Source organism: Chlamydotis macqueenii, chromosome 1 (genome assembly GCF_036417535.1).
Source record: "Chlamydotis macqueenii isolate bChlMac1 chromosome 1, bChlMac1.mat, whole genome shotgun sequence".
NCBI classification, from domain to species: domain Eukaryota; kingdom Metazoa; phylum Chordata; class Aves; order Otidiformes; family Otididae; genus Chlamydotis; species Chlamydotis macqueenii.
In genome coordinates, this window is record NC_141556.1 from 27,202,009 (window position 1) to 27,222,220 (window position 20,212).

At 44.2% G+C, this 20,212-nt stretch overlaps 1 protein-coding gene across 2 annotated transcripts in view; it reads right to left on the reverse strand.

Annotated features, from left to right (window-relative positions):
- Positions 1-20,212, reverse strand: part of ST7 (suppression of tumorigenicity 7) — a 153,112-nt gene that overhangs the window by 108,408 nt on the left and 24,492 nt on the right. The window contains exon 1 of one of the 2 annotated variants that reach the window (XM_086747493.1): positions 2,989-3,510. The exons of the other annotated variant lie outside the window; for it this stretch is intronic. Within the exon in view, the coding sequence (XP_086603619.1) occupies positions 2,989-3,010 (22 nt within the window). The 5' untranslated portion in view covers positions 3,011-3,510. Of the gene's footprint in view, positions 1-2,988; positions 3,511-20,212 lie in introns of those variants that run through there. 2 annotated transcript variants of the gene reach the window in all.

Here is a 20,212-nt window from a genome sequence, read left to right on the forward strand (position 1 = left end):
CCTCTTCTCCCTGGACTGAGGGTGTCCTTCTCACGGGGACCAGCTCGTCACCTGTTCAGAGCCCTACTGCTTCCCTGCTTTGGTGCAGCACTGCAACATCATTTCACCTCCAGTAAGACTTCATCCTCAACCCAATGCTTTATCAAACTGAGTTTTCTTTAGCTCCTATAGAACGTGAAACACGGCAAGCAGATCCATCTCTCAGGTCAGCCGCAGAGGTGCTGTGGGATGGAGAGCTGTCCCTCCATGATTAAAGCCCCCCCACCACCACCCCGGTGGTGCAGCTGCAAGTGGATCAGCACAAAAGCACCGAAGATGAAGGGTCTCCGGCGCATACGTTTCCCGTGGGGATTATAAAGAGGACACGTGACTGATGGAAAACACTGAGCATGACCGCACGGCAACTACCCTGCTAGAGCACAACCCCGTGCATGGACACTTCATGGGGCTGGGGCTTTGCACGCTCTTTCCTCGCTCATCACACGCTGGAGCGTTAGCAGTCGTTTGTGCATCGCCTCCTGCCTTATCCCCCTTCACAGGCCGGCGTCACTGGCTGTTTGTCTTTCCCTGCATCCAGGAGGCGATAAGCAGATGCCTGTGTTTCTACTGGGTCCCTCAGACTATCTCTTATTGCCCTTCTGACTGCCGGTAAAAACAAAAAAAACCCCAGGATTGCTGAATGAGAGTTGATTTGACATTTAAAATATTTTGATACCAAGTGACAGAACAAAAGGTTCTAAACCAGGATTTGCTTCTGACCATTTATCTTGTTTTTTTTTTTAATCAGAGAAAAAAGAAATAAAAGCCTAAACACTAAGTATAAACAGTAGGATTAAAAAAAAAATAATCTGCTCATTTCATGCTTTTTGGACAGCAGTAGAAATGCGTTCTGTCATGTTTTCAAGGACTAGATGATGTAGAATTTTATAAATTTATTTTAATAGTATACAGGTCTGTCTAGTCGACCCACCACTGCTCCAGTCAGAAAAATATTAAAAATTAGTCACACTCTTGTCATTTGACAGCTTGGGAATATGAAGACAGGAGGAGAGGGAAGACCAAAATCCCCTAGCCATGCATTTTAATTTAATTATTTTGATACAATTTTCTTTCTTTGAAAGCAAACCTGCCGTTCCTGCTGTGTGCAGGGCTAGTTACGCAAGGGCTGCCCTGCACAGGCAGGCGTGCAGGGGCATGGCCAGCAGCCCCCGTTCCCCTCCGGTCCACCGGCATCCGCTGACAGCAGGTGATGGGACGGCCCATCCAAACCAAAGAGGAACTCCAGGGTCCCAGGTGGCCCTGTGGGTACGAGGTCCAGGCTGGTGGCAGAGGCGCAGGGGATGGGAGTCCGAACAAAGGCGAGGCCATTGCTCCGCCTTCGTCTGCCCTGGCTGGCAGAGACTGGGCACAACCTCTGCTGGGATGGATGGCAACTGGCCCTGTTGGGTTTAATCCCTTTTTTAAAGGCACCTAACACTGCTAGACCATTCTGGGAAAGGGGTAGGGGCTGTTACGGAAGCTCCTGTCGCCCTTTTCTGAATTGTGGGAACCATGGAAACAAAAGCAGCCACAGCTGCTGTTGCCTTTTAGCCAAAAGCCCGATGTGACAAGCAAGCCGTTTATTAATGCACCTCAGAAAACAACAGAGGACCACGAAAATGAACAGGGCTGAAAAATATGCATTTTTGCAGGGGCAGACCCCACAGACACACAGGCTGGGAGTTTCAGACCTGGCCAGTGTATAAAGAGATGTATTCGGCATCTCTGCTCACGCTCCACTGACCCAGAGCTGCAAACATGTTTACAACCATGCATGGAAAATGGTTCCCCAAACAAAAGAAATCGAAAAGCAAATTTTGTTTTTGTGCTGCCTGACCTTGACCAGGCGTTGTGGCAGAGGAGGTGGGGAGTTGCCAGAGCCAGGCGACAGGACCGATTAACCCTTTGGGCGCCCGGGGCTTTGACAGCCAGGAGGACGTGATTACGGGCCATCTCGATGCTCTTACCACCCCTCACAAAGAGCTGAACTGCAGAATGGGTCCCAGCCTAATGGCACGGAGACCGTGCCGCATGTTATAACGCCCTGAAAAATATGAAGCACCGCTGCTTCATATCCAAATGAGACAAGTTTTCAACACACGGTATTATTTGCACACAAAATGCAGTGTAAACCAACTATCTTCTGTTTTTCAGCCACCTGATAACCACTGGATCAGACTGGACCCCACACCGCCGCACTGTCACCAGTGACATTATTTACACATAAACCCTCAGCCTTCCTTCACAGCCAGATTTGCCAGGCAGGTAATTATTGTTCCTATTGAAGCAAAACTGGCTGGCTTTCAATGACAGGCGTCTGCACTGCTATTATACAGCAGACTGCCTCAGTTAAGATTTTTCAGCACAAAGATTAGGAAGAAACAAATAAATTATCCTATTATTTTGCATTTTTCACCTCATATTTAGAATTCCACCTAATTTAATTCTGGATTCTCCAGTTACAGGAGCAATCCCACGCAAGCCTCCTTTTTCCCAGAAATGAAAATTAAGCAAATGAGACAGAGAGTCCTTTCCTGCTGATTAAATCACTCTCCCCCAGCTCTCGCTCCTCTAATGCTGCAGCATTCCCAGTCCCCAGACATATCATCTGAGCGGTGCATTCATTAGAGCATTTGCAAGTCCCGATCATGGACAGATGCGATCTTATCAATTAACACATTCAAGCAAAACTGCCTTTTCTCCTCATCTTTCAGCGGCTTGAAATCAGCAGCTCTGACAGCCCTATGCTGCCGGCACTGAGGATGCACCCACGGTTCGGAGGTAGGTGCTTCCCCTCCGGCATCTTCCGTCCCTTCATAAACAGGCGAGGACCGCAGCTTTTAGCCAGCGACCTATGGCGAAAGGAACGCGGGTGCGGTGGGAACAGCGAGGATAAAACAAGCCCTATTCTCAACAGAAAAACGATGTAAGTGGGATGCATTTACTTACATGAAGATTCAGTGCCAAACATGGCTGGCCCCAGATGCTGCTATTTTAAAAAGGAAAGAAGAAAGAAAAAAAGAGTGGAAGACAGAGGGAGTGTATGAGAGCAGGGATGAGTGCTACACAGCAGGGGTCATGAAGCCAGACAATGCAGTCCAGGCTTATCCAAGCTGCCAGATTCCCCTCTCCTCTCCCCTTCTCTGCTCCACACCGCAGACAGCTTTTCCTTGCAACCGCAGCACAAGGTCCTTCTTCGGCAAGCCAAAAAAAGCCGGAGCTTCTGTTTTAAATCCAAGAGATAAGAGCAGGCCAGCGTCCCTTCCGCGGTACCGGCAGGCATAAATAGGTAGCGGCCACCAGATACTGCAATCCCCAGCCCCTGCTCTCCGTAAAGACAATGGCAGGGCTTATGCATACACTGGATGACGTCAGGACACTGCAAAGACCGACCGCCACTAACCCGGGGGCTCGGAGGGGGCTTGCACGGAGCAGAGCGACTCGAATGGGAATGCCTTTGTCACAAAAAAAAAAAAAAAGCAGGAGACAAAGAACCAGACATATATTTTCCTCCGTAATGACAAAACCTCCACCCGGGGCTGTAACGCTAGCAGGGAAATATCTGCCTTGAATTCACGCTCCTTTTCTCAGCTGCACAAGACGCAAAGTGCTTCTGTGCAAAGAGAATAAATTGCAGGGACAAATGTCCTAGTAAATGCCACTTAAGCATTTTCAATAAAGAATAACCATGAATTTATATCACTAACTCTCTTCATTATTTTTCCTTTGAAGAAAAATTAAAATCCTGGGCCAATCCACACTTCAGACCTAATTTTCATATCAAAGTGCTAGCCAAGTGTCTCATTTACTTAAATCTATTGTCAGAATACACTGTACAAATGCTCTAACCATAATAAATAAGTCACACATCTAAATAGAAAGAAAAACCCCAAACCACACTGATTTCAGTGATAAAAAGGCATCCTAGCAACCAAAGAAATATTTTCCCTATTTCTTCTTTATTCTTCTAAGTCATCTAGATCTAGTGTTTCCTAGCCTCTGTAAGTGCATTTTTAAGTGCGTTGAGCTTATTTTTTTCCAACACTCAGTAATTTAAAAATGTTCAAACATAGAAACAAAGCCCTAAGCTGGCTCCTTCCGATCCTCCCGCAGACAAAAGGAATTTTCCTGGCTTGTGCTGGCAAGAGCAGCCAAGCAGTAAGTTGATGGTCGGGAGCTACCAGACGTTGGGGGCCATCCATAGGAATGGCTGTGCAGAGGCAGCAAAACCAAGAACGTACGGGTCGGAGCCACAGCCATCCCCTGCCACGCCGATCCCACTGCTCCTGGGGAGGGGGAACGCAGTCCCAAGATCATACAGTGTCCCACCAACATCCGTATGGAACCTCAACAACCCTGGCCCACAGGTGTCACGAGGAAGGAGGGGGATCAAGAGGCCACAGAGAGCCCGACATCCTTGTCCTCCCCGTCCTGGTGCAGAGGGTAGGGGGCACCTGCAAGGCACACTGAGCTCCTCTCCCAGTAACCTCTGTCAGCACAAAATGCTCTTCAACTGTTTCCCTGCCTTCCACCCCACATGTTGAACAGTCTCTTTGTGTTCTACACACACCACAAGAATACTTACGACCAGCAGGCTTTTGGGAGCACTTAACTGTATTTCATCTCTGGAAGAAAGCTACAGGAGAGGCCGTACCCTGGGGTGAGACATCTCACAACACACTCTCTAACAGGCAACTTTTATTCTCTCCATTGGTAGGCAGGACACGGGTGCATAGTGACTCAAATCAACGCTTAGGCAATGACTAACCAGATTTCCTCAAGTCTCTACTTAAGCACCTGAATTAATGGTCTGGCTGTTCAATAGTAATGAATATTTGCAGTCATGTGCATGCATGCTCAGCACCAGGAAGACACGTCCAAATTGGGTTTGACCACAATGCTATAATGGCAGTGGCACAAACCCTCTGAAAACGACCACAGTTTTGCTGGTCCCAGAGCTGAACTAGGTATTTTGACTATTTACAGCTGGTAACAGCTGCTTCAGTCATAACAGTTGAACAAGAAGCTGCAGCATGGGGAGGAAAGCAAGTATTCTGGCTCGGCTTTCCAGCAACCAAGGCAAGTTCACAAAGGAAATGTGTCTATTATGTACCAATAAGTCTCCTAGCATCTTTAAACACAAGCCTCTGGAACAGAAACCCTAGTGTTCATGTCCAGTGGCTGAAGAGCGGATCTGAACTTCCCACAACGTTGTTTCCAAGGAAGATGCCAAACCTCAGGGCTTTCCAATGATATCCTTGAAGGTGTCACAGAGCCCAGGCCCTCTGCCAAGTTCTCATTACACTGACGCACAAATGCAGTCGAAAAGCCTAAACAACCCATGCAGTATCTGGGAAAGATTTCATAACAATCTGTTTCATTAGCATTAGGCTTGCCAAGTTAGTGCTTCGCCTTGCGGGGAAGGTGACTCTTGACAGGCCACCAAAAGACTTTCTCTGAAATTCTTTCAAGTCTACCTAAAACACTTCATAAAATGACTTAGATAAAACATTAAAATCTGTTTCCGATTTATTGCTCTTGTAAGACCATAACCTTATAGTTACGCTTGCTGGCTAGCAGAACTGCAACTATTCTGTTTCCTACCCTGAGTTTTGTTGTTGGTTTATTCTGCAAAGAAGGGTCAAGAAATTTAATCTCTTCCTCTGAGAAAGTTTCTCTTTCTAATACAGTGGTGAAGATAACATGAATTAGTGTACAGAGAATGTAAAATGAAATCTCCTGGAAGTGTAAGCGTTAGCATTGCTGTGCTTTCCTTACAACGGGCACAAGACATTGTTCAAGCATTAGACCAGTTTACAATGTAGCTTCCATACATTTCTCCACAAGCCAGCATGAAATTTTTAAAGCAGCAAATATATTTGCCATTCAAAGCTCTCTGCTATGCATTCACATTTTGCAGAGAAAGAGATGTGCTCCTCAACCATTGCCAATCTTGAACAGATATTCTTTATTCCTCAATTTATTACTGCAGAAAAATAATACATGTATTTTACTTTGTTTTGTAAGGACATGTGTATCTAAAACCTAAAGCGCAGTTTGACTTTTAAGAGAGAAGGTGGACAATGAAATGTTAATTTTTTATACAGATGTAGATTTCTGCTTTTGAGTAATTTCTCTGAAGAAAAACAGTGCAAGCAGGAAAGTGCGAGCTCCCAAAAGGAGTAGATTTGTACACGTGCCTTATGCTGATCCACTGAACTAGAAATCTTTATTCTCTCTTGTCACTAGATAAACATTTCATTTTTAACTTAACCTCATTTTCCACAGGAGAAACTCCTGGATGGAAACAAATCCATCCCATCTGTGAGGTTCTCCTGTCCCACTGCCCTGACCTGCTCCCCTCAACAGGGGAGGTCTCACTTATCTCCTCCTGGAGAAAGGGAACAGGTCCCCTCTACAGGGAAAGTCAAGGATAATCTTCATGGTCCTCAGAGATGGGTAAGGATTTTTATCACGTTAGTTAAACTTTACTTTCCAAGTTCCCTGTTCTGTAAAGGCACTGAAAGTTTTTTAAGGCACTAAAAATTTTAATGCATTTAAGGTGCTACTGGAAACTGCTGAGCAACTGTGTAGTTAATCCACGCTATTCAGCAACCCTCAAAAGGGATTTATTTTGCCTGTAGGCACGTTAGTCCCCTCCTAAAAACCCAGCAAGAGCTCCAGTCACCCACGCTGTGACAACCTCCAGCTTCTCTAGTTTTTGTCGGCTCTGCCAACAGCTGCCACGCCAATTACCGATCGACATGACACCAAGAAAAAGGTGGTTTTTTAGGATCTAGGGAAAAATGAAACTGAATAGCAGCATGTATCACCGAGCTACAGCTCCTTGGCTTCACACTTTTTTTTGGCCTTGTTGTGCTCAACTTCACTGACCCTTAACTAACTTTAACAAATGTTTCTGGTGAAAAAAGTTGACATCACAATTACACCAGGGAGAACCTACTGTGATGGTACAACTTCAGCTCCTCATCTCACAGGGTCATGTAACTAAGGTACAAACAAACCCCCAAACAACCAAACAGAACAGCCTGCGCTGATGCTACAACATCAAGTCCCTGACACAGAGGTGTGAATGATTACCCACCTGCAGGGTACTTTTCCAAAGAGGCTCCCACCTCCTTCGCTAAATGATGCCACTGTCGGAAACAGCACCTTTGCAGCCACGGCTGTGGGCAAAGGGGCATGGGTCCCACAGGGAGGGTCCCTTGGGGTCTGTGGCTTGGATTACATGGCAATCAGAGCCCAGGAGAGCAAATAAAGGCAGGTCCCACTGGGAGGAAATGTCTGAAGTGCTTCATTTGTGGAAATGCCAGCACCTTCCCACCAGGAGAGAGGCTGGGCGGCAGGGAGAAGAGCAGCCCAGAGCGCGATGCAGGTGGGAGAACCAGGACTATGTCAGGCAGCCCAGACATGGAGGCACTGGCACCGGCCAGTCAGACAGTGGAAAAGATCCCTGAACATCTGAGCTGCCTGGAAGGCCTCAGTGTTCTCCTCATAGCCTGCTCATATCACCTTTTGCTCCAGGTTTTCCACTCGCATTCCCTCTTCACAACTCCCTGTTTCCTTATTGCACTGGCACAGAAAGGAAGGAGTCTGCCAGCAGAAAAAAAAAGTCAAGGTTTTTGTTGTGTTCAACATATAAAGAGGATTTTAGACCAGACTGATTTACTGATTGCAGGAAGATTTTTTCTTTTTATTATTATTTGCTCTTGTACTGATTTTTCAAATACTTCTGTGTAGTCCCTATTGCATTTATGCAACCCCATTTCACATAAAAATTCTTTTTCTGCAGTATTTTTACCTAATTAATACCTAGAACAACTAAGTTTCTTGAGTAAACACACACGTGCACACACATACACAAATGACAAGAAAGACTGAGGAACAAGTACTTAATTCTGCCACTAAAAAATCTTTTTATGTCTGCGTTGGTCCTCATCTGAGAGATGAAGTTCAAAAGACAGATTGCTTTTTTAAAACGGACACCATGAACCATGATAGCCAATCATTACATGAATGCAATGTCTTTCAACTTCAATTTTAACAAAGATCTTAGCTTCAGCACTGCTCTGTAGATGATCACTGCAAGCCACTCACTATGGGCAGCAAGAGGCAGATCCGAGGAGACACTCAGCAATAAACAGAGGAAGGCCTCTCCCAGGCCACCCATCTGGGGCACGTCTAACGGACGTGAAGTTCCAGCAGTTATGAAACGGTAGAGTATTACACCCAGAAAGAGGTATGTAGATAATATTGTGTACAATCATGAAAATAAGAAAGGATTAGCCTAAATTAAGCACTTGATTCTAGGATACGGCTGAGATTGTGGATCCTAGGCAGGTGTCTACCTCTCTTCAGAGGATTGAGTGTTTGCTCCTCATTAGCCTCATGATCTCAAAAAAATATCAAATCTTGGGCTCCTCTCTTCTCATAGGAACCAGGAACTTCTGTAGACAACAGAGCCTTGAGATACTAAGCAACACAGTATCTGTTTCTCCCCTGGTAGTAGGTCCTGGACTCTACTTGAATACCTGGCGTGTAGTAACAGGGAGCAACAGAACAAAAAGGTATTCCCATTCCCTACAACACAAGATGCAGAATAAATTTTCTATTTTCAACAACCACTTCCCTTCCAATATTCAGTGAAATTGGAAAATAAGGCAATGTTATTTTATAAGCGGCAGTGTATAGCTCACCTTCTGTATAGTACTGGCAAAGGACCAGGATGACGATTCTCCTCTTTTTTATTTTGGTTTTGTTGGTCTGGTTTTCAGTTTGGTTCGTTTAGTTTTAAATATAAAACTGTTTATCCACAAACCTAAGACAGTTACCAACACAGTGTGACAACCTACTCACTGTGTGCAAATGACATATCAAATCCCAATTAAATGTGTTATTTTTTCAATAACATCAAACCCCATGGCTCAACAGAATATGTGTAATGGCTTTGATAAATTCTGAGAGCAGTCTCTGTTCCAAACGCATGCAACTGTGTGATGAAATGGGGCCACTACTGTATTTGAAAAACATCCCAGCAGAACACACTACCTTTCCATATGATCCAAGGAGAACTTAAAAATAAAGGAAGCAACCAAATCAGCATTGTGGTTAAATTAAATACATTTAAATAACCATCTATTTAAATGCCTTTTAAAAATAATCAAATATTAGAAGAAGGAAAAAAGTGTGCATTTTCTACACTGAGGGAAATACCTGAAATATTTCGGTTTGGGTTTTTTTTGGCATCCTAGTATCAGGGTCATTTCCAAGGATCTATGCCACAGGACTGCACATAAAGCACACACGAAAGCCTCAAATGTAAAAGTGAACAGAGGTGGATAACAAATATAAAAACAGATGATAAACAAACTGTCATCAGTTTTTTACGCAACTCTGAGGGACTGCAGATTAGGATTAAGGCCGACTCACAACAAACCACATGCAAACTGGCATCAGAGGGAACATGTGTGTCCCAGAAAAAAACACAAATATCCGATTTATGTGCATAAAAAATAAGTCGGAGAGACTTAGAAGACTAGTAAACATTGCCGACATTGTATTATAATCTGCATTAATAATGTGTGATCTAATGCCAAAATGTCACGAGTAGGAGTAAATTTGATTGTTGAAAGAGGAAGATCAAATTTAAATTACTTCTCAGTCCAACACAGTAAGAACGTTAAATCTGACATTATAAATAGCAATGATTTCATCGTACATACGGGAAAAATTAAGAAGGACTTCTAAGCCTATGAGGGAATACCCACAAAACATCGTAAGAAGGTATCCGAGGAATTCAGCTGTTCACATGAACATGCTCTGCGTGTGTCTGCTCAGTAACTCAGGAACCAGTCAACCATCTCAACCCAATCAGCAAAGGGACAGGAGAAACAAAGTTATCCCATGTGCTGTGTGACAGCAAGGAAAAGATAGGGAAGAGATAACTTACAAAGGTCCCTACCGGACGAGAGAATGCTGTGTTGAGCACACTCCTTAGCAGACATAAAACCATGGGAAAAACTTCAATCAAGAGTTTTATTTTTATTTTCCTCTGTGGACATTCGTGTACCTAACAGTGGATGAGCTGACATTGCAGCCATAAATATAATACACTGGTGGAGTCAGTGGGGAAACCAAGTCCACTCAAATCTGTTTCACTAGTTCCACTGGACAAAACTGTAGTCTCTTAAGGATTTCAGTTTTCGCAAGATGAAGCATTTCAGTAGTGTCCTATCCCCTCTTTCCATGGGTTCCAGCCAGCCTCCATGCTCAGCAAGCTGGAGATGTAAAATTTCTCTCTTAGAACAAAGAAAAATTCTTAACCACAAGAATTAGTAAATGTTTGGATTAACATAGCTTTTCTTGAGAAAGAAGAGCTTCTAAGAGTCAATAAAACAATCCAAGCAAGAGGGCCTCCTGAACCTGCAAGCTTGATCGGTGTTGGGAATCCCTTTGGGGCATGTTGCTGCAGGCACAGACATCCATGATGAGGCTCAGACGACTGCAGGCTCCAGGCAGCAAGCCTGGACTCTGCAGTCTCATTTGCTGAACACTCAACATCAGAAGAGTAAAACTCATCCTGGAAATGCAATGTTTTCCAAATTAAAAAAGGCTTATCTGGATAAGGGCCAGCCTGAGGAACAAATGTATGGTGAAGAGGAAGCCTCCACCAAAGCACTTAAGCATAGTCCCACTGGCTTTTAGGAGAAGTAGGCTCTTAAACTTGACAGACACCTTGGAAATGTTCTCCTAAACAAAGCACTAGAGAAAACTTTAGGCATTTAGTCATGGTAACAGAAGGCTTACCTAAGCAGGCAGAAGAAAATAAGACTGGAAAAGGTGGTGGCACCTGCCCTCCTCATGGCAGATTCAACTGCACCAACATCCTTCCAACCGCACACAAGTCACAAGAGGAAAACTGCAGAGACTCCCACATCCAGCTCCCTGTGGGAACTCAACTTAGGACGTACAGCAGACCTTTACTAGGAGCTCATGGCACTTACGGGTTGACAGGATTTCTCTTACAGCAAACCACCGTGCTGCCAAAACACAAAGAAACCTCAGTAACTACAGTGTATGCCTTCTGCCCAGTGATGGCCAATGTAGGAACACCATGGCAGAACCGTGACTCCAGATGGGCGTGATAATAAGTGGCACAGTAACTTCATGGCAATTAAATGATCAGACATTAACACTATTCAAGTTTCTCAGAAACTTGATACCAGTTGTAGGCCCTCCCTCTGAGCAGACCACACTGCCCAGAGCCATGGTCCTTGTATCCCCCTTCCTAGCCTCTCCCCTTGTAGAGGTGTACCTGCAGAGCTGCTGAATTCCAGCAGTGCAAGGAGAAGATGGAGACATGAAGGTTGCAGCTCCCAACCTCCACAGCACTCATCCCAGGAAAGTCCTGGTCAATGTGATTAGAGAGCACTGATTTTCTGAACATTTCTGTTGTCAGTTCAGCAGTTGCCAACTCCAGCAGTGCCCACTTCTCTCTGCTGACTAAAGACAGCAGTGAATATCTCAATACTTGGAAGCACTGTGCCACTTCTGTGGCGTCGGTATGATGAAAGATTCAAGGGCTTGTGTCCAGTACTAGATGGCACATAGAGTTTACCAACTTCATCAGTCGAGGCAAGAAGGTCATGCTGAGCACAGCGTTTGTAGATACACAAAGTGGATAAAACCAGCAGGCTTCACTTCACCAAAGAGCAACTCTCCCCTGCCATCAGAGACATTCCTCCTCTAAATAAATTTAAGCACAGAGACACATTCCTTTCTTCAAGTCAAAGGGTTTGTGGCCCTTTTGACATACCTGATTTGTTTACTTATCGCCACCTAATCAGCTGTCAAACAAGACTGAAGAGCTTCAGCTTGCAGTAGAGCATGTGCATACGGCTCTGCTCAGCCTGCAGGGTAAGCAGATTGCCTCCCAGCATCCCTGGTTGATGCTTCATGAAACCCATCAGCCTTCAGATGGCTACAGGCTCTGCTTAGCTCTATCTCTTGTCAGTCAATGTTATTTATCCACTTTAGCCTCTGGCCCTGTTTACACTAGACAAGTAGTGTTTGACACCACTTATCCTTCACGGAAGATGGTTTGGTGGTTGGCCAAACCACAACCTCAAGAACAAGGAGCGACCCACCTCCTGCGTTCAGTTGATGAAGGCTGGCTCCCCACCACTGCAGGACCCCTGTGGGCACCTCAAGGGCAAAGGCTCACGGGTCCTTCAAGCTTCAGTCAAACAGCATTAAAAATATTTATTGTGCAAATAGTTTAATCTTCTTAAATGAAAACTTACAAGAAAAGATATTCTGAAATAAATGACACAGACTCTTGTGCCTTTCTTCAGCTCACACCAAACAGTGCACTGGATGAACCCAGTCCAGTATGGCACCTTCCCTGATCTCAATTCTCACATCTCTTTACAAATTTGTAAAAACAGGCTTCCAGGCATCATTATTTGTCTTGTTGCTAATTGTGTGCTTGACTGAAACTGGTACAACACACTACAGGTAGGGAAAAGCAAAGGGTTAAGCACTTACACAAGAAAAGGATATGCGATATCAAGTGTCCAGCTATGAACATACTGTCTCCCCCGGCATGCAGTGTCAGGTCCAAGGGAAAAGACCTCAGTGGAAAGTCCCACTAAGTCTTAATCATGTGCTCAACATGCCCCTTATTCCAAATATCTCTTGTGTCTGTGCAGAGAGTTACGACTCTTCTGGAACATTGCTTTCATTGTATGCAATAATTGCTTCTTACCAGAGCAATTATTTTTACAGAATATATTCTATGAATAAAATAGCTCACTCAGTTTAACTTCAGCCCTGCATTACAGATGCAAATGAAAGCAACACATATGTGAATTTGTATTTCATCAGCAAACCAACCCTTCACTGACTTCTCATTGTCATTTACTAGCTGGAATTAACAACAATTTAAATGCAGTTAGTCAGATAACAGCTACTTAAAGTAATGCTGATAACTTTTCTTCTGCTCTGAAATAACAGAAAAGATTTTTTAAAAAATCACTTGTTGAAATGTGCCCTACAAGTCATAGAATCATAGAATCATAGAATGGTTAGGGTTGGAAGGGACCTTCAAAGGTCATCTAGTCCAATCCCCCTGCAAGAAGCAGGGACATCCCCGACTAGATCAGGTTGCTCAGAGCCTCATCCAGCCTGGCCTTGAACGTTTCCAGGGATGGGGCCTCCACCACCTTTCTGGGCAACCTGTTCCAGTGTTCTATAACTCACATCGTAAAAATTTTTTTCCTAATTTCCAATCTAAATCTACCCCCCTCTATTTTAAAACCATTACCCCTCGTCCTACTGCAACAGGCCCTACCAAACAGCCTTTCCCCATCTTTCTTATAGGCCCCCTTGAGGTACTGGAAGACCGCTATCAGGTCTCCCCGGAGCCTCCTCTTCTCCAGGCTGAACAGCCCCAACTCTCTCAGCTTGTCCTCATAAGAGAGGTGCTCCAGCCCTTTTATCATCTTCGTGGCCCTCCTCTGGACCTTCTCCAACTGGTCCATGTCCTTCTTGTGTTGGGGGCTCCAGAACTGGACACAGTACTCCAGGTGGAGTCCTTCGATAGGGGCCCGCACTGACGCGGGCAGTGGACAGACACACACTGCACGCTGCACTGTGGAAGCTGAAAGGGAACTGGAATGTTTCACTCCCAACAGCCACAGTCCCAGTTCAGCATTGCCACAAAGTGCAGATTTACATGCACTGAGCTACAGGGCCAGGAGATGCCTCCAGGGCAGGCGCTTTCTCAGGGGGTACTTTCCTGGTTAGCAAGCTGCAGTTAAAGCATTTATTTTCTTTAAAATCTGTCTTTTTAATTGCTCTTGTTTTCTGTTATTAATATTGTCTATTTAAAACAGAGCGTTTCACTAGTTTCTAACAGACAAGGGCTACTATGTCTCCAGCAGTAAACACAAAGCAAAAAGAAATCAAATAAGAACCTACAGGACCAGGCGATGGATAGTGTGGCCAGCCCCCTTGCAAAAAGTCATAGTGAAGTGACAAATCACCCTCTGAGGATGGCTCAAAAAGAGCAGGACAGTCATGTCCATAGATCTTCTCTCAAGACAAAATCCAAGCTAGAAGAAATGGGTATAGCAAGGTGGCTACTTGTTCCACCTACCCTGCCACAGCCCAGCCCTCCTCTTCCCAGACCTGCCCCATGCTTCTTAACCCAGAGCTTTGCTGTACTGTGTTTGTCACTCTCCTTGGGGAGCACCCAGCCCTTCCCAGTGCACAGCCAAGTCCCTCCTCTTCTCAAGCCCATAGAAAAACTTTCTTCTCCCTTCTCATCTGCCTTGCTCTGTATCCTCTGCTCCTAAATCACCACACAGAAGCACAGGTTGCAAGGGAGTCCAAGCCCCCTGTTCAAGCAGGGCCAACTGCAGCAGGTTGCTCATGGTCACGCCCACCTGGGTTTTGAATGTCTCCAAGGATGAAGACTTCACAGCCTCTCTGGGCACCCTGCTCCAGCATTGGACCACCCTCAGAGTGAAGAAGTGTTTTCTCATGTTCAGACAAAATTTCCCGTGTTTCAGCATGTGCCTGTTGTCCCTTGACCTGCCACTGGGCCCCACTGGGAATCCAGTCAGCGTATTCAGTCCACCTCGAAGGCCCCAGCCCCTCCTGGCCCTGACTCCACCATCCCTTGCAATCTCTGGATCATAAACACCCTTCCATCTCAGCCAGAGGTCCCTTAAATGAAAATAATGGGACAACAATAGGCACAATTTATTTATATAATGTCACTTAAAGCAGATGCTCATACAACTTTTTTTTTGTTGTTGTTTTCTTCCTTTTTCTAAAATCAAAATATCAAGTGTTTTGCACTTGCCTTTGGAATTAACCTCAAATTGAAACTCAGCCTTAAGAGCTGAATATTTTTCAGGCTTCTGTAATTTGTCCAGGTCTATTCATTCAAGAAAAGGATTATGTCCATCACTGCATTTGATGTAAAAAGACATGCAGTAAAGTCAGCAAGTTTTAAGGAACAGGAAGCCTGCATCTGCAAGCACAACATCATGTCTTCTCCTAATGCAGAGCTACTGAAGTATAAACACAGATCCCTGTGAGAAATATTTTATAGTGAAAACTTTAACAAACAATCCATGACTTTTGCCAAATTCAGACCCCAGTGATGCTAATTATTAGATTGAGCGAGGTTTAAGATTGTATATAAACAGATTTTAGTACATTCATAAATACTAGTTGTCAGCCACAGAAAATGTGTCTTTGCTTTCCCCCTTCCAGCATCTTTTAAAAAATTAGAAATTGCAATAGTAACAGGACTCTTTTGCAGACCTAATAGTACTGAAGTCACTCTTTCAACTGCAATCTAATAAAAAAAGCATGCTGTGATGACACGACCAAACATTTCCATGTCATCAAGCCCAATGAAACAGATTGCGTCAGGCAGTTCTGAAGCTTCTGCAGATAAAGGAAGATCATTAGAACCTTTGATTTCCTAAATCAAGGACTTCTCCATAATATGCTTTGGGGTATTGCACAGTAAATGGGTTCATAAACAAACAATGGTTTATATTTTTTAAAAAGTTACAATGCTTCTTATTGTTTCTTGAAAATAATCAGACAACTGATTTACTTATCTGCCTTTGTTGTGAAGCAATTGAAAGAGAGTTTCTGAATTTCCTTGATGTGAGGCATCACTGACCTCAGAGAAAAATATGACCTTTTCAATCAAGTCTTTGGTATTTTTCTTCCAATTGATAAATGAACTAACATACTGTTGGCAATCAACAAAACTTCTCATCCTCCTAAGGTGCATCATTTTAGCTCAGGGTGAATTCTGAAAACTCGTTTGTCTAATTTTCTTTCACAATCAAATAAATCCATACTTCCTCTGGCAATACTGTGGCATAATTTTGTTCCTTCTGCAGCAGCCAGCTATGGATTTCAGTATTTCTCAGCATCCAGAGTTCACAAACCCATGTCTTTAGAGGCTCTGCTCAAGCTGTTTTATGATCCCCTTCAGTTGCACACTGCTGTGCCTTGGCTATGCTACTCCCTTTTCAGCAGCTGTGTGCTCACTGAACCCGTGTGAGCCCCTGCTCCTCAAACCCACCTTTTGGTACTCATTCTCCTGAGTGGTGTGTGGGGAACCTGGTCTGGGAACAGACCTGGCTGAGCAGAACATGCGGAAGAGCAACCTGATCTAGTTGCAGATGTCCCTGCTCCTTGCAGGGGGGTTGGACTAGATGACCTTTAAAGGTTCCTTCTAACCCTATCAATTCTATGATTCTGTAAGAGCATGCAGTGAGACTGGCTGCCCACTTGCAGAAAGCTGTTCAACAAAGCACAGTCACCACTGTGATGGCCATCTCAGACACCTTTACCGATCTTTGGGATCAGAGAGTTCCCATTACCTGAGATGCTATTACTGCAGTAAACGTTGTGGTCGTGATCAAGCTAACTGAAAATACAGCCTTTGGTCACCTTTGTACCCCTACATACCAGACCAACAGACCTAACATACTGTTCTCCAAACAGGCAGAACTCTGCTGTTGGATAAAATAGCCTTTAGATACCAACAAACTGCATGTATAAGCTATTCTTTTAAAAAGAGTATAGTTCTTATGGGAAATATAAGCCATCCAGTGATGGCTGAAGCAATTTCTGAATAACATTTGAAAATAAATGTAAGGTTCTCTAGATTTAAAGGCGCTGCTTAAATGGGAATGGAGGACTCCATCTCAAATGATAAGACCTGGTCTCAAGGCACAAGGTAGTTTAAGGAAATGAAGCATAGTCCCACAAAGGTGGATCTAGTGCAGTCTCTGAATTCCCACTGTGGAGAGAGAGCTCACCAGGCATGTTTTTCTCATTCTAACTCTTTTGCCCTTTTATCTCTTTATTTACTTATTTATTGAATAGAGTTTGCTGTCTTCAAGTTGTCAGCAGGACCTCTGGAAGGCTTTTGCCCTTTCAAAGTCTCACCTAATTGCTCCTACACTCAAAGAGAAACCATTTCTCTTCCCTCTTCTATCCCACAACTCTCAAGATCTCTTTTGACAACCTGCACAACTGATAGGAAAAGGCTGACAGCAGTGTGCAGTGAGCCTCCCGATGCACCGCCTTTCCTCCAGACTCTGGTCCCGACTATTAGCTTCCCAAGAGCTCCAGTTCTGTTTCTGTTTAAAAGCTTCAGAGCCTGCCAGAAGGAGCTGGGTTGTCAAATTTCAAATCTGTGCTAGCTACACGGCACTCAGATGTGTTTCTGCATTAATTGCTCTCTTGTGTGGCAAGCACTTGCCCTTCACACAGACATGACTGAAGTCTTGCAGAAGTCCTCTTCCTTGTGCTCCTATTCCTCCCTCATTTCTAGTCCAGACACAGCCTTCCTCTGACTGATACAAGGAACTAGTGACCACTCGAGGAATGGGAGACAAGTACCTGCCCTGTCAGGGTCTAGAGATTCTCCATCAACCACCATCCCTCACCCTAACCCCAAAAAATCACTCACATCATGAGCCTCTTCGCGTGCCTCGGAGCACAGCTTCACCGCCCCAGAGCAGACCTGACTATCCCAGTTTTTTCAGATCCCTGATTTTCCTTTGGCAGGGAGCTAAAAAAACTATCCATAAGTTGGTCTTATCAAAACCCACCTTCACAGGACTCAGAGGATACCAAAAGCCATGTCTGAGGAATACCAGCCTAATAAAGCACGATGCAAGAGACTCTACAATACAGAGCCCTTTCCAGCACACAGTGATGAACCCAAGCTAAATATCGCTGAATTGCTGTGTGGCAGCGATCCACATGACAGACTGGGGTCATTTCCCAGGTCAGCCAAGGCTTTCACTGCTACTGGGATGTACTTGCATTTGCAACACCATTTTATCTAAAATCATTATAAGACTGCAATGGAGAGCTGTGCTTCAAGGACCAGGCTCTGATGAAAAGTCAGGGACCTGGCAATCAAAACACACTGCAGGGAAGAGACAGAGTCAGGACAGACTAAGGTGCAAGCACAAGAGAAGAATGGCAGGAGATGGGAGAAGGTTAATGGAATAATATGGCAGGGAGCATCATCCATCCTTCTCTGCGGTCACGACTGCCTGAGCCACATCCTGTGACCAAAGAGAGCATCAACAACAAACCTTCTCCGAACCAGCACGGCTGTCAGAGGAATTTTCCCACAGCAAGGATCACATTCATCGCTCTGTGCCAGGAACAATATTGCATTGTAACATCCCCGGGATTCCAGCAGACGGAAGAAAAAGCATCCAACCTCAGCCATGAGGAAACTCTGAGAAGCGGCTGAAGCGATGAGGAGCAATGCTCTTTTGGCTACACTACAGCATGGCAGATTTTATAGGTGTTGACCACACGCCCAAGCACAGTGGCATGAACTCAAGTGAAGAATGGAGACTAGACTTTAATAAACCTTAAAAGGCTAACGATTAAGCCACCAAGCTTGACCTTACCTGTAAATTCAAGGGAAAGCTAAAAAGGACAGAAAACCCCAAGCATTAGATTAAAACAAGTGTCTGAACCTTATGGATGTATACGAGCAAAAGAAAAAAAGAAAAAAAAAAGAAGACAAGAAAAAAGAAAGAAAAAGAAAAGAAACACTGAGGAAGAATTTGAAGTTGTTTCTTTACCTGTACAATCTCACAGATCTGACAGTGAGGAGGAAACATGGTGATGGCCACGTAGACAACACTGCAAGGTTCACTGTTTTTTTTTTTTTAAAAAAAACCTTAATTATTTCCAAGTACTGGAAATAGAGTTTTTCTTTAAAGTTTCCCTAACATGTGGGAAAGCTTATGTCCTCTTAAGAATTAGACTTTTCTTCTTATCTGTAGTGGTCACTGCTATTTTTCTTCCTACACATTTTTCAAGTAATCTTTCTCAGTGTTCGTATGAGAACAGGATTTCACAGCCACTCTGTTTTTCTTTCTGTCCGGGACCACTTCATGCTTTCTCACAACCTTACAGCAGGAAAGCTGTAGCCTGCACAGAGAGGAAAGCATAAATTATGCTATGACAGGTTTATAAGACTAATTCTAGTAAATATCTCTCAAGTAGCCTCCTATTCACTGTCTCCCTAGAAGAGCAAGGGGGGATTTTTCTGCTGGCAGCATTTTCAACTGTATCACTGTATCTCATGGAAGCACACACATTTCAACAACACTTTGTCAGGGAAGCTCAGACAGGCCTGCAGGCCAGGAGGAACAAGGAGGACCCCTCAGAGCCCCCTGGTCAGAGCACTGGCCTGGGGTAAGACAGACCAGAGACTTAACCCTATTTGATGACCAGATGCATTCAGTCTACTTTTTTTCACCTCGGTCCACTGTGAGTCAGGCTTCAATCAAAGCTTCTTCCCTCACAAGACCTTGCTTTGGCCAGTTCAACTGTCTTGGGGCCAGGCAAGGCACAGATGTGAAGTGGGGTGCCTGTGTCCCAAGACGCAGCCACTAGTACCCGCAGCCCAGCCCAGTCTGACCAACTTCCCAAAAGTGTCTTGTGTTTCCTTACATCATTTCATGGTGTTCATTTTGGGTGTGCAGAAGTCCAAAACACTGCTCAAAACCTCATCTCATTTCAGTAGGACCTTTATACATATCTTAGTTTCATCCTATCTGGATAGGATCCTATCTGAATCGTCTCTGGATTTTTATTGAGGTAAAAAAAAAAAAAGCCCATATTGCAGACAGAAAGAAATTACGTCCCTGAAACGAGCAATGTCCAATGCTATCAAAATCATTGTACCATGTAGTCTGCATGTGGTAGATCTATTTTTCTGTCATTCATCCTTTCATGATTGTTTATTGTCCTGTTCTTATCGTTTTAAAAAAAACATTTCATGCTTTGCCTTCATGTATTTATTTAAATATTGGTTCAGCTGTGTCATTGAAATTCTTAGATACCCAAGTGTCTTTTTCAAAAGTTAATTAGGAATGTCTTTATTCAAGTACCATTGGCTTTCCTAGAAAGTCACGTCACTTTTGAAAACAGGATTCAGATGTGTGACAATGTGGAAGGAAATTCAGAACAACTTCATTTTGGAGACATTAACCAGTCCAGTAGTTCACCTGTAGCTCTGACCCATACCCATATCATTTGTTACCAAAGTCTCTTATCACTGGGAAGTGAA